General features: G+C 40.2%; 1 protein-coding gene across 1 annotated transcript in view; it reads left to right on the top strand.

Annotated features, from left to right (window-relative positions):
* Positions 1–9,320, top strand: part of LOC124277547 — a 38,365-nt gene extending 29,045 nt beyond the window's left edge. The window contains exon 6 of the mRNA XM_046713292.1: positions 7,304–9,320. Coding sequence (XP_046569248.1) covers positions 7,304–9,210 — 1,907 coding nt within the window. The 3' untranslated portion in view covers positions 9,211–9,320. The remainder of the gene's footprint in view (positions 1–7,303) is intronic.
* Positions 9,321–17,709: the final 8,389 nt, after the last annotated feature.

Here is a 17,709-nt window from a genome sequence, read left to right as displayed (position 1 = left end):
CACGGTTGATAAAACTGCAGATCAGCCTTCAAACCGTATGTTGCTTGCTACTACTGATGTTCATAATACTGGTGCTATGTTTAGTGCGTTACAGGGGCAGTCTGCTGGTAAGGGGGGCGAAGAAGAGATCGTCTACATCTCAGTTGACTCCGTCTCAAGCTAAGAAAAAGATGTCATCCTCTTTTACAATGCAGAAGAAGTCAGCTGTTACCACATCGGAGCGCAAGTCTACACGTGCTAGGTCATCTACGCACCAGAAATCCTCCAACGAAGAGATTGTACCTCCTCACAAATTAGACGTTTTTGAGAACCCCCATTACTTGGACCTGATGTTTCTATGAGATCAGCGACTCAATCGACCTCTACTACTATGAGATCGTCTCCTACTACAGTCACAGCAAGACAGCTGTTTGACGTACTACCTCTTAATTCTCGGATGAAGTTGAGGCACATAACTTATCAGCGTTCGCGAACGCTTCATGTACACCTCGGCAGCTTCAACCTATGCAGAACTTCGACCCAGGGGAATTTATGAAACAATTCACCAACCAGATGATGGCCATGATGGAACGCAGATTCCAGGAGTAAGCGAAGGCTGGGAAAAGCCTCTCATCTACCGACATCTTGCGCAAACCTACGGGCCTGCGCGAATCTACTCCTCTTGGAACTACACCTCAGCTCCTACACCTAGCCGCTCTAGATCGAGATTTCATATCTCTCACAGACGTTCGTGAAGTTACTCACCTCAAGCCAGAGGTTCGCGAAGAGAAGACTCACAACACAGGAGTTCGCCCTACGATAGACGTTCGCGAAGAGATAGCTCTCCTCACAGAGGTTCGCGAAGAGATGTATCTACAGATAGAGGTTCGTGAAGAGAGCACTCCCAAGATAGACGTTCGCATAGGGAGGAGTCTTCAGATAAAGGTTCGCAAAATGAGGATGAAGGTTCGAGAAGGGGTACAGGTTCGCAGATGGATGAATTGTTGAGACCTAGCTGTAATAATCAGGAGACTTCGGACTTGCAAACTGACTTCGTCTTCCCAGACTCAGAGGTAACAGCATGGATTGCTAACGGGTTGAACTTGAGTCTCCTTCTAAGGATAAAGATGAAGTCTACACTTATATGATGCTCAACGATGACTTCGACTCAATCCCTCCGATTGAACCTATATCCAATGTACCCTCTAACCTACGCACAGCTTTCACGAAAGCATCCAAGTATCAGAGTCAGCACCTACCATCATTTAATATGAAGAGATTCCCCCTGCTTCATATGGATTCATTTACCAATGCGCCTGATTGGGATGATAACATCAAGCTAGTAAATGACTCCCGGAATAAGATGTATAAAGTGGAAGACAAAAAGCTATCTCAACTTGATACTGCTACAAGGAGATCATTCTTCAGGTTGGCCAGGTCCAGAGCCATCAATGAAGCGTTGATAAATAAATTCCAGAATTCAACTTCGGAAGAGGATAAGATGATATACTCAGCCCTCATTACACAAAAGAAGGATCAATACGTTTTGTCGGACCATCTAACATCTATTTCTGCAGGACTCACTTTACTACGCAGACAGGGGCTACTTGCTTCTTGCTCATGGAATGATAGATTCACCCAACCGCTACTAAGAGCTCCATGGGAGGTGCCTACTGTATTAGGAGGACTAATAGATGATGCAGCTAAAGAAGCCACGCATGATACCAGAGAAGTTATGATGATAAAATCCATAGATACTCTGGCCAACGTCATCCGTCATACTTCTCAAGAGTATAACAACAAGTCCAAAGGCAAAGGACAAGAAGTACTCCAGCTTCAGAGGCGGCAAAGGATCTTTTCGTCGCCCATCTGGAAATTACAGAGGAAACTCAGGGAGAGGCTGCGCTCCCAGATGATCCAGAGGTACTAGACGTTGATATCAAGGTTCGGAACAACTGGAGTCTTCCACCCCCAGCCGTACTGGAAGAATTAATAGAACAGCAGCTTCACATCAATCTGCTAGAGATGAAAGCCGTGATCAGTGCCTTACAACTATGGTCGAGTTGGCTGAACAACAAAATGCTGATGATCCACACAGACAACTCTACAGTCGCATTCTCCATAAACCGGATCCATAAGGTCTCCAAGCCTATTGCAGCCCACATTCCAGTTGTTCCAGATCACACAGGAAGCGAACAACTGGATAAAGGAGTGTCACATACCCGGAGCCAAGAACATACTGGCAGATGCTCTCTCACGACCACTTCACCCATCACCTATGGAATGAATGCTCCATCCAGAAGCTTTTCGGCTCAAAAGGGAAATAGGATCCTCTTGCATAGACCTGTTTGCCACGAGGTTCAACAAACAACTACAGACGTTTGTCTCACCAGTTCCAGATCCTCAAGCCTGGGCAACAGATGTACTGAGCATGTCGTGGGAAGGACTAAACGCCTATGCTTTTCCACCCCCAATACTACTTCCAAAAGTACTGTTCAAGATCAAACAGACTCAGACGCTACAACTGACTTTGGTCGTGCCCTTTGGCCGAACCTACTAATACATCCGCACACCAAGCAAGTCCACGGAAACCCGACAATATTCCAGTTACATGTGTGGACCGTATCAAAACATGCTTGAAGAAAAGAGGATACTCCGCCAGGGCAGCCAAAGCAGTAACGCTAGCGTTACACAGATAGACTCGTAAAATATATGATGACAAATGGCTGAAGTTTGAGACTTATGCAAGGCGGAAAGGCTTCACTGCGATGATAGCTACTCATTTCAAGTGGCGGAATATCTGTGTTATCTTAGACAGACCAGACATCTGAAAGGTTCGACATTATCTACATACCTTGCTATCAGTACAGTGATTACCATGAAAACAGGCATCAAGTTGACGAAAGTACCAGAATTACTTGCTCTTCTGAGATCGTTTAAGCTGGAGGACCAGCAAAAGAAATTCAGAGCTCCAGCTTGGGATCTAAATGTAATTCTACATCATCTTACCAGTGATGTCTACGAACCAATAGACCAGATTACACTCGAGCTGCTAACACAGAAGACTCTGTTCCTGTTTGCATTAGACACGGCAGCTCGAATATCGGAGATACATGCACTGGACTTCGGTCGAACCAGATTCGACAGAGGGCAACATAATGCAGTTCATCTAGGACTTAGATGGGACTTTATTGCCAAGAACCAGCTACCTGGTCATCCAGATAGACAGTTCCATGTACCAGCGCTATCTACAATCCTCGGCCCACAGGATATAGAGGACTTATACTTGTGTCCGGTCAGAGCCCTGAAGATATATCTTCAAAAGACTGAGGCAAGGAGACAAAAATTCAAGCGCCTGTTCATCCCATTATCATCAAGAACGACCATATCGTTCTGGATGAGAGCCGTTATATTGAGAGCCTATAAAGCAGCAGGACTAGAACCTCCTAGAGCTTCCAACCCACACGACGTCAGAGCACTTGCGTCAACACTGGCTCTGCACGGAAATTTCCCTATACCAACAATTATGGAGGGCTGCTTTTGGAAGTCGGACACGGTGTTTGCCAACCACTACCTCCGAGACATAGCCACTGAAGACGTCTCAGGCATTCACCAATTTGGGCCTCTCGTTGTAGCACAGCAACTAACGGTTCCTCAAGGCGCTGAGTTGGAAAATCTCACCTTTTATCACGTTGACTTGTCGATAACTTTGACTAAAAGGAAAGTACTAGTTTGAAAGTCCATGCGCACAGTCTAGCACATTAAAGATTAAAGATCCTGTACGGGTAAAGATCTTACCTGTACGTGAAGGGTCACAACTCATTAATGATAAAGATCTTATCATAATCATAAACTATGGGTTGTTATGAGATGTCTAGTAATATGAAGATACTAGTTTATCTGTAGCCACATGAATCAACATGATTCAACTTGTCTGAGACTGAAGTAAGACAAGAAAGTGGTTCCCCGAGTTATAACAGGTGTGTGTGTGTGCGCGCATGCGTGCGTGCGTGTGTGTTTTACAGGACGTATCTAAGGACAGCTGATGAATCCACAAGGGGCTTGACCCACCACCAATCTGTCTGATTCTATAAGCAAAAGTTCATGAGTCAGGATAAGTACAAATATGTAATTTTTTAAGTAAAATTGATATTTTTATACTTATCCTCACGCATGACGAGAAGCCCTCCCAACCTCCCTGTTGAAGACACTTAGGATTTCACAGCAGATCCAAGTGCATGGGCAGAAATTCAGGAGAGAGTGACAAGTAAGGCAGGTCACCTGACTGTTTGCGCGGTCGGGAAAAGGGCAAAAGGGAGGCAACTCGTGGGTGAGTGTATTTTTACGTCCGCTTCGGGAACTTCAAGGGATTCAAGTGTTCCACTACCATTTCCAAGGGAAAGGGAGCTAAGCAAAAGATCATGAGTCAGGATAAGTATAAAAATATCAATTTTACTTTAAAAATTACATTTTCGGTTGAATTGCTTTCAATATTTTTCTACCAGCTTGGAAAGCATCTCAGCTATATACACATAATTTCCATTCAATTTTCCGATGATTGTTAAGAAAACTGCAACTATTTAAACAACATATATTAGACATACCAATCAGGTTTAACATGGCTGTCTATCTGATAGATTAAAATCAAGTTGAACAGACAGACAGACAGACAGGTTTATTTCATAAATGTGGCCATGAGGCCATTAGTACAAAATGACAACTTAGATTAAACTTTTTCAGAGCGCATGGACATGATTTTGTTTACAAAAAATCGCTAGACAGACTATTATATTGTGGTTCTTAGTATTTAGAAGATGTACAATTTTTTGTTTATTTGGGTTCATAATATAGGTACTTGGTATGTAGTGAGTTCTTACCGCTGCATAAAAAGGACATTTCATTAACACATGATACTTATCTTCTAGCACACTTTTACAATAATCACACATAGGTACACTAATGTCATTGTCTTTAGATCTTCTGTACGAAACTATTTTCAAATGGGTGGAGCCGCATCTGAATTTCGTTAAGACTCTGCACATGTGTAACAAAGAGAGTCCAATCAAGTACAATTCCGGAACAACATCAGATGTAAGGGCAGAATACATATGTAATGAATTTGAGTTTCTTATATCTTGTGTCCATTCTTGATAGTACATGTCTTTACAGCGTTGTTTGAAAAGATTTAAAAACAATTCCCAGTTTCCAACATTTTGATATATCCATACTAGAGCTGTGTATCGTGGCCTAAGTGGCGAGACGATATATCCCGATACTAGTATTGGCAAGGAAACTGCGAGACGATTATCATCACGATACAGTGATGGCGATACGATACTTATCCCGATACTTTACAATCCTAAAAACAGGACATATATGATAGATAAAATGACTGAATCTTTATTTGTTATTCAGCAGAACATGTGTTACATTCACACACACTTAAAAGACTGTTCATGTAATAAAGTTTCAGCATTTAATGCTTAAGAAAGTACAATCAAACATATTCAGTATACCTTGCTCTAGGTTTCCCTTTGAAAGTTGTGTTTCTGCACCAATGCTTGCATAGGCAATGTGTGCAGTAATTTATACCAGAATCACTGCAAAAACTCATAAGTATGCTTTCTAAATTTTATCTTCTCTTTCTTAACAAAGCTAAGACATCGTTCATAGTTGTTAATAAATGGTGTTATTTGTCAAACAACTAAAACATGTTTCAATTACTTAAAGACAAGTCTTTACAGTTCACAGAGATTGTTCACATGCTTTCACTGATACACTAACTCCTTTGTTCATGTAACAAAGATGGCAGACACAAACAAATTCCTTTTAGGTTCAGGTTTTTTTTAAAATTCAGAAAAATTTCAAAGAGACTCCCTTCCTATTACTTATGCAATACTCCCTATTTAAGTTGTATCGGGATATATCGTCTCTTGTGGCGATACATCGATGTATCATGGACCCTCACGATATAAATATCCTGATATATTGCCTAAACGTGTTTTGTATCGATGCACTCGTATCGTGTAGTTGACGATGCAAATATCGATGAATCGTTACACCACTAATCCATACATAAGCAAAGCCATGTAAAAGGTATCTCCCACTTTCGGCTAAAACTGCCTTGTTCGGCGTGTGAGTCAAAACTACTGTCGGTTTGATGTTTATAATAACTTGGTTCCCCTTTTGATATAAAAGCAAGTTTGGGAAAGAAGTAGACTAGCTAGGTCAGAATCTGCCCCTGTTGATATAAGAGCAAGGGTGGGGAAGCAGTGGCCAGAACAGAACAAAATATCCTAGTGTAAACAAGGGGGAAACTTTGGGGAAGGGGGGGGAGACTTTAGCCTTGCCCAATCTTTCCCCAGGGTAAGAATATCCTAGGACAAAACTTCCCCGAGGAAGAAATGGCCTGCTACACCGGTATATATAAGAGCGTTTATCTGTCAACGTATCAAAAGCTTTTTTAAAATCAACGAAAATGCTATAAATTTTCCACGCTTTTTCCTTATGTACTTGTGGATAATGGAATTTAATACAAATATTTGGTCAACAGTACTGTAGTCTCTCTAAACCCTGCTTGAGACCTAGAAATTATATCCTGTGTTGAAGCCCAAAGTGTTAGACGTACATCTAGAATACTTGGGAATTTTTTGCTTATTATATCAAGTAGTTATTGGGATCCTCTTTATCTCCTGCTATATTAACGGAACGATAAGACCAAGGTTCAAAGAATCTGGAAAGTTACCACCCTTGAGAATGTCTTTGAAAAGACGTTTATAGAATAACATTTTTCAGATTCTTATCTGCATTCAAAATTTGATCATTAGAGATGTTGTCATCCAAGATATTGTCCCAATCTCTGCATTGTTCACAATTAACAACATCATGATTTTCAAGAAATGTTCGTACATGTATATCAAACTGTGTGCAATCTGTTAGAGGGTGTAAGAGGTTACTAAAGTGTTTATGCCACTTATCTGGGGTGATGTTTGTTTGTAGGCTGGTAGTGTTACAATACGTCTTGATTGACTTCCAGAACTCTTTGCATGTTTTACCTTTGGTTGTATTTACAATTTCCTCTGCCATATTGTTTTCAAAAGTAGATTTTTTCTGTTTACATAAAGCTTACAAACAGTAATAAATTTCAGTACATTTTGGAATCTACATGATCATAAACGTCTTACCCACCCATGTAATATATGACCTATAATACATGTTATCTTTACAGATTTTTTTAATGTAAACTTGTTATTTTTGTTAAAATGTGATTTAATTACATGTTAGAGTAACAGAATTGTTATATGTATTTACAACTTGATTGTAGATGAAGATCACGGAAGTGAAGATGGACACAGGGATGAAATCCTAACAGAGGAAACATCAAGTATTGATGACCAGTTTAGACTTGGTAGAAAGATGGAGAGAGCCAGTACAGTGTTTAATTCACCTTCAGTCGGCAGACGCAGTGTAGAGAATCCACCAACCACAGTAATCGTGAACATGCCAAATGGAGTATTCATAACAGAAAGTGAAATGGGAAGTGACGGAAAAGCTTCTCTCACTAACATGATTCTGAAACCAAGGGTAGACATATGTCGAGATGAAGTGATTGAGTATCTTTACACTCACGGGCAATTTGTGGGAACAAACCGTTCAATAGAATTTTGTTGTCCAAAAAGAATTCAAGAAAAGAAGTGTTTTGATTATGAACCAAAGCCGAAAAGAAAGAAAAGGAACAAAAACCTTGTATATCAAGAACCAGTAAAACAAAAGCCAGTTTATCTGTCTCCTAGTGAGGCAAAAGCTTGTCTGTCCAGAAAACCTGGAGGTAGTATGGCTCCACTCCAAACATGTTTACAGTGTAACATTGTTGAAAAAGCTAAAAAAAATGTGCCATGGGCCAAAGAGATTGGAATTCAGAACATATCTCGTTTAATGGATAGTAGTATTGGACATTGTTCAAAGCCAATGCCTAAATTATATGAAAGGCTGATTTGTAAGCACACTGATCCTTCTGAAAAGATGGATAAGGAACAAGAGCCATCTCCAGGAAAGAATGGCAGGAAGAGAAGAAAGGTTGTGACTCCTGAAGAAAGCTTAGAAACAGGTGAACAGGGCGAAGAAATAGAACAAGCTGATGGACACAACAAGACAGAAGTAGTAGATGAAGAACAGGTGTACATTGATGAAGATTGGACTGAAGAATGTCAGGAAGATGACGATGAGTTTGTAGAACAGAAGGAAGATGAACATTTGGTGGTAAAAAAACAAATTGTAGTAAATAGGGAAGTACTAGAGAATGTTGAAAAGGAAGAAGTAGATCAGATTTTGGTAAATAAGGAGGTACTAGAGAATGTTGAAAAGGAAGAGGTAGATCAGATTGTGGTAAGCAATAAATGCAAAGACAGGGTTGTGAATAAGGAACAGAATGTGGTACGGGTGCACAAGTGGGTTGTAAATTTTCTGCCAGATGAAGGACAATTTGTTTTACAGGAGGTAGATGAAGACCAGACAATGAAAGATGTAGATAAGATTGTCTCATCTAAAGCTTTGGTAAAACAGAATGTTGTAAAGAAGGAAGTAGATCAGATTGTGGTAAATAAACCTGATGAAGACCATTTTGTGGAAAGGGTGAAAGATGAAAAACAGTCTCTTGAGCAGAGGGTTGGAGAAACATCTGTTGTACAGAAGAAAGATAAAGGACAGTTTGGGGATGAAGAACAAGAACAGAATGTGATACGAGAGGAATCAGAAAATGTGATTCTGGTAAAGCATGAAGTAGAAGAAGCAAATGTAGTGAAGGAAAAGGCAGAACAGTATGTTGTGCACATGGAAGAAGATTGGGTTGTGGTAATGCAGGAAGAGGAACAGTCGACAAGAGAAGTGGAAGATGAAGAAAAGTTTGTTTTTCAGGGGACAGAAATAGAACAGTTGTTGGTAAATGGGGAAGAAGAAAAGATTGTAATGGATGAAGAACGGATTGTGGTAAACAAGGAAGTTCAAGAACAGAATGTGATAAAGAAAGCAGAACATATTTTAATACAGGAGGAAGAAGAAGATTGTATAGTGGTAGATCAGGAAAATGAAGAACACATTGTAGTTAAGGAAAGAGTTCAAAAGGTTGTGGTTCAGGATGCCGTAGATGATTGTATTGTCATTGAACAGGAAGGAGAACCCAGTGTGGTAAGGGAAGAGGTACAACAGAATGTGGTAATATTGATAGATGAGTGATAGGCTGGACCAAATCAGTGGTGACCAATGATTTATAATGATATACCAATATACCTCAAGACTATGTGCCAGCTGTTGTTTGAGAACTGTCAATAAATATGACTGAATTATTTGATTTTTGATTAAGTTAATTTCTAATAAGAGGATCACAATTGTCTTGAAGCCATTATTATACTGAACCACAAAAGAAACGCCACACCTGTACAGGTTTCTTAAAGCACACACAATTCGCTCAAAGTAGTAATCAAAACGGAGGATTGAGCTCAAACTTGACAATTATGGTTAACACTTTTTCAGGAATAGTTCACACAAACAAAATTACCATTAGGATCCCTCAAAGTCTATTGTGTGTGGCCTCCATGGGCATCGATGACAGCATTGCATCGCCTGTACACGGAATGAATCAGACTGTTGATGAAGGCCATAGGCACATGGGGCCCATTCTCTGCGAAATGCCTGATCGAGTTCAGCCACAGTTGTCGGCCTTGGCTGGAGATCATTCAGTCTTGAATCTGGTCCCAAAGGTGTTCTATTGGACTTAAATCTGGACTGAGTGCAGGTCAGTGTAGGGTTTGGATGCCATGTTGTCTTAGGAAGTCCTATGTTGCTCTGGCAGTGTGGGCACTAGCGTTGTCTTGCTGGAAGGTGCGATTTCTGTGACGTCCAAAATGGTACAATGTTGGGTCTTATGACATGGTCAATATAGTGAGCAGTTGTCACGCCATTTCTTCTTCCTGGACCGAGGTGGCCAACTCTATGGTTCACACCGATTGCACTCTACACCATTATGCTTGGACCACCCCACGAGTCTTTTTCAACAATACACTAATTGGAAAACCGTTCCGCGCCTTCGCCACACTCTCACTCTGCCTTCTTCGGCTGTCGAAACACAATATCGGCTTTCATCAGAAGAAAGCACAGTTCTCCATTGTCGATATGCTGAGCTGCTCATTGCAGTTGGTTTGGGCGGTGGCGAGGACAGGACCAAGATATAGTCCGTAACAGCAGAGGTTTCTTCCACGCAAAGGTTGATGCAGTGTATCGGCACTATTGTTGTGAGTCCCAATGATCTGGCGTGCTGTTTCCGTCGCTCTGGTGAAGCTATTCTGCAGATGGTTGCGCATAATCTGTCGGTCTTCACTTTGGGATGTTACTGAAGGTGGATGCTGTTAGAGGCCTGATACCGCTCCTGCAGTAGGTAGGTTTCCCTAACATGAACAATAAAATAATTGGGTACCTTCCGTGCAAGCTGGCCAACTTGCAATCATCCTATGGCTTGGTTCCTAAGATCTCTCTTAAGTGGTGGCATGGCAATTGTGTCAAAACAAGAATGATTTCAGGCGAGTTTTGGACTCGCTTTCATATGTCATAAGGAACCTTTTACCATGTTTGCCTTTATAGGTGTGCTTTTGAGGTATGCTTTTTCATCAGAAAGCACACTGATGTTGGCAATAACTGTCAATTTGGATATAAAAAACAAGCCAGAAGAGTGAAGCATTTTACAACGAAATTCAAATGAATTGAAAGTTGTGCACATGACAATGTCTGCAACTGTTTTGCAAATATAAAACGTCAGTGCCAGTCAATTCAATTCAATTCAATTCTTTATTGTATGAAAGGCCATAGGCCCATATACAAAAGAGATACATCTTGACAATGGCATATATAATCAATTTTTTAACTAATCAATTCTTTTCTTAACAAAAATGCATGGTAGATAAATGGAGCAACTTTGTGTTGTTTTGGAGGTTCTTTGCAGGAAAGTAAGGAAGACAATAGATTAACATTGATTTGAGATAAAGACTGTTGCGGTAGATACTTATTTCTTAGATTTTCATATACAGGACAAATAAACATAAAATGGAATTCGTCTTCAATAATAAAACAGAATGGACATAATCTTTGGGTTTTTTCCATAGAAACATATCTTCCACGGTTAATTAATAAATCATTAAGGCCTAATCTAAACCGTATAAAAGCATTGCGAATATTTCTGTATTGAAGGTGAGCAAGATAACACTCTGGCTCAAGCAACGACTTAAACTGACGATATGAATCGTATCTAGAACTTTCATTAATAGTTGAATGCCATTCCTGCTTAAACATATCAACAGCCCGCATACGAAACTGTTTAATAAACATAATTGCATTGCCAACTGTCTGTGATAACCAAATACAACCAAAACCATATCTAAATAGTAAGGTGCGAATATGGGATGTCCAGTTATCAAGTTTCCAAGATAATCAAGATGTAAAAGCATATTGAAAGCTTTTTCAGGTAAACGATGTTCAGGCATATTAATTATTTTACACCAATATTTTAAACAACGACAATAAGATGGTATGTACAATGGGAACCTCCCACATTCACCATAAACCATAACATTTGGTGTTGACAAACCAACGTTTAGAAACTTTTTACAGGCAAGCAAACGAATTTTTCTATGGTATAATACTCTTTAAAACCCCACATTTCAGATCCATACAGTAAAATCGGTTGTATCTGAGAGTCAAATAATTTGAAGTAAATAGTCGGTGTAACAAGACCGAGCATAGGAACAACAGAGTGAAGTTGATGCCATGTTTACCAGACTTCATGATATCTAAATATAATTCGTTAATGAAAAAGGAGAAAAGTAAAGGACTTAAATACATCCTTGACGCAGACCGACAGGACAATCGAAAAAGTCACTGACACCATAGCCACAGCGGACACATGACTTTACATTGGAATACATCGATCTTATGATACCATACATTTTACCTCTCAAACCTATATTTCTTAAGCATTTCCACATTCTACCTCTATCTACAGAATCAAAGGCCTTTTTGAAATCTACAAAAGCTACATATAACTTTCGCTTGCTAAAGGATAAATATCTCTCAATAATAGCATACAAGGTAAATATATGATCAAATGTTGAGTAGTCCTTTCTAAATCCAGCTTGAGGTTCCGGTATTAAATCTCTCATATTCGACCACTGTGTTAACCTACTGTTGATAATAGATGTAAACGTTTTACCTAGAATACTAGTCAGAGAAATACCCCTATAATTGTCAGGATTTTGTGCATTTCCGTTTTTATATAACGGGATAATAATAGATTGCGCCCATACGGAAGGAAAACGACCTGTATCAAATACTCGATTGGACATTTTAACCAGGAAGGGCATAATGTCAGGTAATGAGTATTTTAGCATTTCAGAAATAAAACCATCAACACCAGCAGATTTACCAACTTTAAGACCAGACACAGCATCCAGTATATCATATTCCGTAATAGGTGATTCCAGCACAAGCCTATCAACATCATTAAACTCTTCACTTAGCACATCGCTGTCACAATCTGATAACCAGTTGTCAACATCGTAAGCAATATCTTCCTTGGAAAAGAGATTCTTAAAATGACATAACCATTCCGTTTGCGATATATTTACTATGGGGATAGAACGACTTTGCAGAGAACGTATATTTTTCCAAAATAGTTTCGGGCTGTTTAGGGAGTTATTAAGTCACTCAAGTCTTGACGATTGGATATCATATTTGAACTTTCTGCAAGAAAATTTATAAATGTTTCTAAGTCTGCAGTAACCTTTACGATTATATTCACAGCGACATCGTCGAAATTTTCTTAGGGCTTTCCTGCTTTCTGTCCTCGCTTGTCTACAAGCTCTATTCAATTTAGGTTTACTAGTTCCAGGATCAAAATGCTTCATTTGTCTTTTCATACTTGAAGCTGAATGAAGTCTTGACTATCCTTGTAATAGATTCCACTCCATGGAGCCACGAAAATCATGTGAATGGATCACTAAAATTCAGCAATAACACCAGGTGTTCATGAAACGGGTAATCAATTTCTGCTCTACCAGTAGCACCGGCCATTAGCAATGTGGAAGAAATGTATTTCAGCCCCACACCGCAAGGCAAACCAATATTTAATTGAACGTGTGTGTTTTTTTCACACTACAGAAAGACTGACAGAAGTTCAACGACACAACGCCTTCGGCCGTTTACAAGGACGGATATCGCAGCATGATGTGGCAAGGCACTTCAGCGTGTATCAGACAGACCATCTCAAACCTATGGACCCGATACAAAAATACTGGGAGTGTTAATGACAGACCCAGGTTTGGTCGACTTGGAGTTACCACCGCCACCCAGGATCTCTACATCCGGTTGAGACATTTTCGTTCAAACACCACGGCCGCATCATCCACAACAATCCAAATCCCTGGACTGCTCCGAATCTCCGACCAGACAGTGCGCAACTGGCTATGTAAAGCCAGACCTTTTGCCAGAGGACCAATTCAACGTCACGTCGTTCCCTACATCAACGTAATCTTTGGAGCATGACAATGTTCGACCCCACGTTGCACGTGTTTGACAGGTCTTCCTCCAGCAAAACAATGTTCAGTTGTTACCTTGGCCTTCTCTATCACCGGATTTGTCCCCCATTGTCATCATATGGATGAATGAATATACGACTTGAAAAATAATGTATAGTTGCTGATGTTCAAACGTCTTGAGTACCAATTTAGACTTGGTGCATGGACCTGAGAGTACGGTGTGCGGACAAAACCCCTGTGGACAAAAGCCTTCTGACGAAAACCCCTTGGTACAAACCTCCACCATGTAAGACACACGCACACACACACACACACACACAGAGCTCCAAATGAATAATGAAGATTGTTTATCATACAAATATTTTATTCAGCCGACATTACATGCATTATGAACACTAGCACAAACTGGGTCCATCACAATATCATGGAATACTAAAAAATTCATGATCAATTATTACGATTTATTCCCACTTTTTGCACTCACACCTGTCAAGGGAGCTAGAACAGTTGTCCCGGTTTTGGCAGTAACGTTTATGATTCACACCTCATACTTAGCCCTTTGACACCTCGCTAATGAGTCTTAATTGATTTAATCAACTCCTGTGTAGAGTGAAGAAGCGTAACAGAATAACAAAGAATGATATTGGGGATGATTATTTTATTCACAATACATTTGCAAAGTATTTCTGATGTTCTAATGACTGCACCATCAGTAGTGGTCACTTGTGCCAGACATTTCTCCTTTACAGCCTGGCACCTCCATGGAATTGTGCCATTCTTGTTTGCTGTCCGTCTGAGATATAGCGATAGCCATCCAAAAGCATGTCGGCACCTTGCTTTCTTCCATCCAGGATCTGTCCTTTCTCTTCCATAGTGAGCATAAGTGTAACAGGAATTTCAGTTTCAAATCTATATTAGTTATCTACATAAAACATCCATCTTTTTCTAACTCTAACCTCTTTACTTTTACAAACCTCCTCAGTGCCTAATTGATCCCAATTGTCCCAGTAGCACCTTAGTTACCACCTTACTGACGAGGCCTAATTGATCTTAATTGGTCACAGGGGCGGTGGGGTAGCCTAGTGGTTCAAGCGTTGGCTCGTCACGCCGAAGACCCGGGTTCGATTCCCCACATGGGCACAATGTGTTAAGCCCATTTCTGGTGTCCCCCGCCGTGATATTGCTGGAATATTGCTAAAAGCGGCGTGAAACTAAACTCAGTCAGTCAGTCAGTAATTGGTCACACCAGTTGTCCCAGTTTTGGCAGTGAGATACAACACCTGCATGGTCCAGTGCACAACAGACTGCCAGAAATGGGAAATCAACATTATTACCACTACAAGCAATATATTAGGACTCAAATATTAGGAAAATATGAATATTGAATATTAGTTTCATCATTATCAGTAACAGCTTAGAGAAAGACACCAGTTTAAAGTAACAAAATCCATTTCACAGACATACTATTGAAAAAGGTATAACCTTCCTTGTTATTTTTCAATATCACCATGCTGGAATGCTACTGCCTGCTTAGCTAACGGAGCATAGTTAATTGACATGACTCAAATTAATTGACCAAACTCATTATGCTTTAAGTAGTCTTGCAATCCCAGATAGGATAACACACGTCACAATACACTTACTGTCACCTACAACAACACGTCATCTGCAGCCCCTAGACGTTGGGATTATCCAGTCATTCACATTAAGGCTCATTACAGGAGACATCAGCTCAAACACCTTGTTGATTGCACAGGTCCTCTAACTGGCCTACCTGGTTATAATGCCACCCTGCATATAATGACATATTTTATCCTGGCATTATATAGTGGAGATTTATCGTTACGTATACCCTTGAGATTATCGAGGATGCTCTATTGGGGGAGCGATAACCAATTCCAAGAAGGAATTTGCAAAACTTAGTGTGTACTTTTCTCTATCGAAGGTCGTTCTTGTATATCCCCGATTTCGGCACCGTAAAGTATAAGATTGGTTGTATTTTACTATCAATTATAATGGACGCAGATTTTATTGAGATGTTCCGGAACTTATAGATGAAGCGTTTGACATTGTGTAAAGCTTTGTCGGCTTGTTTCGCTAGTGTTTCACTGGCTGCAGAAAATACATTTCTTCATTAAAAATGCTGGATGCCCAGGTATTTATATTAAGAGGCAACTTCTAGTAATTTTCCATTTATTTGCCATCTCTCGTGTTATGATATTTTGCCGCCATTTTTTAAGACTACTATCTTCGTTTTTTCGATATTAATAGTTAATCCCCATTTTTTTTACAATATTCGTATAAAATGTCAATTTCTTGTGTAGGTTTATAGCAGAGACGTACCATATAATGAAACTGTAACCAAATATCGCTACATCATCCGCAAATAGGAGTATAGACAATGTGAGAATAGTTTCATCGATGAATATAAATGTTATGTCACTGGAATAGGAATCATATCTCTCACGGGATCATCTACATACATTATGAATAGTACTGGCGAAAGTATACAGCCCTGTCTTACCCCAGAAGAAGCAGAAAACACAACCTTTGATAATCCCTACAAGTAACATCAATTATCTCCACTGACACTGAAGACTTGGAAAACAAATCTTGGCCAACATTGTTCCATTTCGGATGAAATCTCAGTTTTAAGGGTCTTATGATATCTAGTTGATTCTCAACTTGAAACGCCTTCACCATCCGCAGTTCAAAGAAAGTCAAAAGGTATATCATGCTGACCAGCAGTATGACAACTGCAGTATGATATTCAGAATGGCGTATTACTTATTTCGCCCTACTGTGGCATTGGGCAAACGTTAGTCTGTCTCACAGTCCCTGAACCACATTAATTTCCCCACTGCCAAGCCCTCTTTGCAGTGCTAAAGCCCTAAATAAAGCAAGTCTAGATTTCCTCAGGTTCAGGTTCTTAATTTCTAGTCTCCCTAGGGCTCCTTTTCAATATAAATGGGCTTGTTTGTTACTATCAAAATTATATATATTCAGAGACTAAGCCTTAGTCTAGGCAAGCCAGACCACACACCAAACGTCTTCTGTACCAGCTGCAGGCTGCTATGCCTCCCACCTCATACACCCACATACTACAACCCTATAGATGTATCCATTGTTGGTCAATTAAAGGCCAAGTTCACAAACTTAACTACAAAGCTGGGATTGTCAACAGCCAAATGGCAATAGAGAAAGCTCGATTCCCGTTTGTTCTGAGACACTCAATTGACCATGGTTGTTCACGTTCTGGACTCAAAGAGTCGTTTAGAAAAATGGGAATCGCTCCGTTCTCTCCTCACAAATCCCATCTTGTTGCTCTCCGTCGTGTCTTCACCTCCGCCTGCAACTTCCGATAAACAGCCAGCTCTGTCTGTTGTCTCCTGCGCATCCTCGATAATCTCCAGGGTATACATTACGATCAGTCTTCACCATATAGTGGAGTGATCGTAACATATACCCTGGAGATTATCGAGTATGTCTCCTACGTAACGTGCGGGAAGGTTTTTAACCAACCCCTTGTTTCTTCAGGTTTGATACCCCCTTATCTAAGTGCCATCCTAGTTCCGCCAAAGGCCCCTGTTCCAAGCAAACGTAAAAGAAGATGGTTAACTTGCAAGAGTGGTGACTGGGAGAGAAATGATAGAGAAAATGAAAGTGAGAGACAGAGAAAAGAAGATATGATAAAAATGAATGTTGGAAGGGTGTAAAGAAAGTGAGTGAGCATGGTTTTACGCCGCTTTTAGCAATATCACGGCTAGGGACGCCTGGAATGGGCTTCACACGTTGTACCCATGTGAGGAATCGAACCCGGGCACTCAGCGTGACGAGAGGACGCTTTAACCATTAAGCTACCCCACAGACCCCAGAGAAAGATCGAGAGTGTAAGAAAAACGAGAGGTACAAAGAAAATATATTGAGAGAAAGAACGAATGAGATCTGAGAAATTGGAACAGATGAGGAACTGACGAGAAAGAGGATTGCTGCGGAGCTGGCAGCTGTAAGAAGGCGAGAAAAACACAGGATTAGTAAACGAATGAGGGAAGAGTGTGATGGTGAGAGTGATCATGAGACACTGTAAGAGATGTGGACTGAGAGAGCCTTAGTGGAAATATTCTTTAGTAGTAAAAACTTATTTTTTTATTTA

This window comes from Haliotis rubra, unplaced genomic scaffold, assembly GCF_003918875.1.
Source record: "Haliotis rubra isolate DU_JTF1 unplaced genomic scaffold, ASM391887v1 Scf1, whole genome shotgun sequence".
NCBI lineage: Eukaryota > Metazoa > Mollusca > Gastropoda > Lepetellida > Haliotidae > Haliotis > Haliotis rubra.
This window is presented reverse-complemented; position numbering and strand designations above follow the sequence as displayed.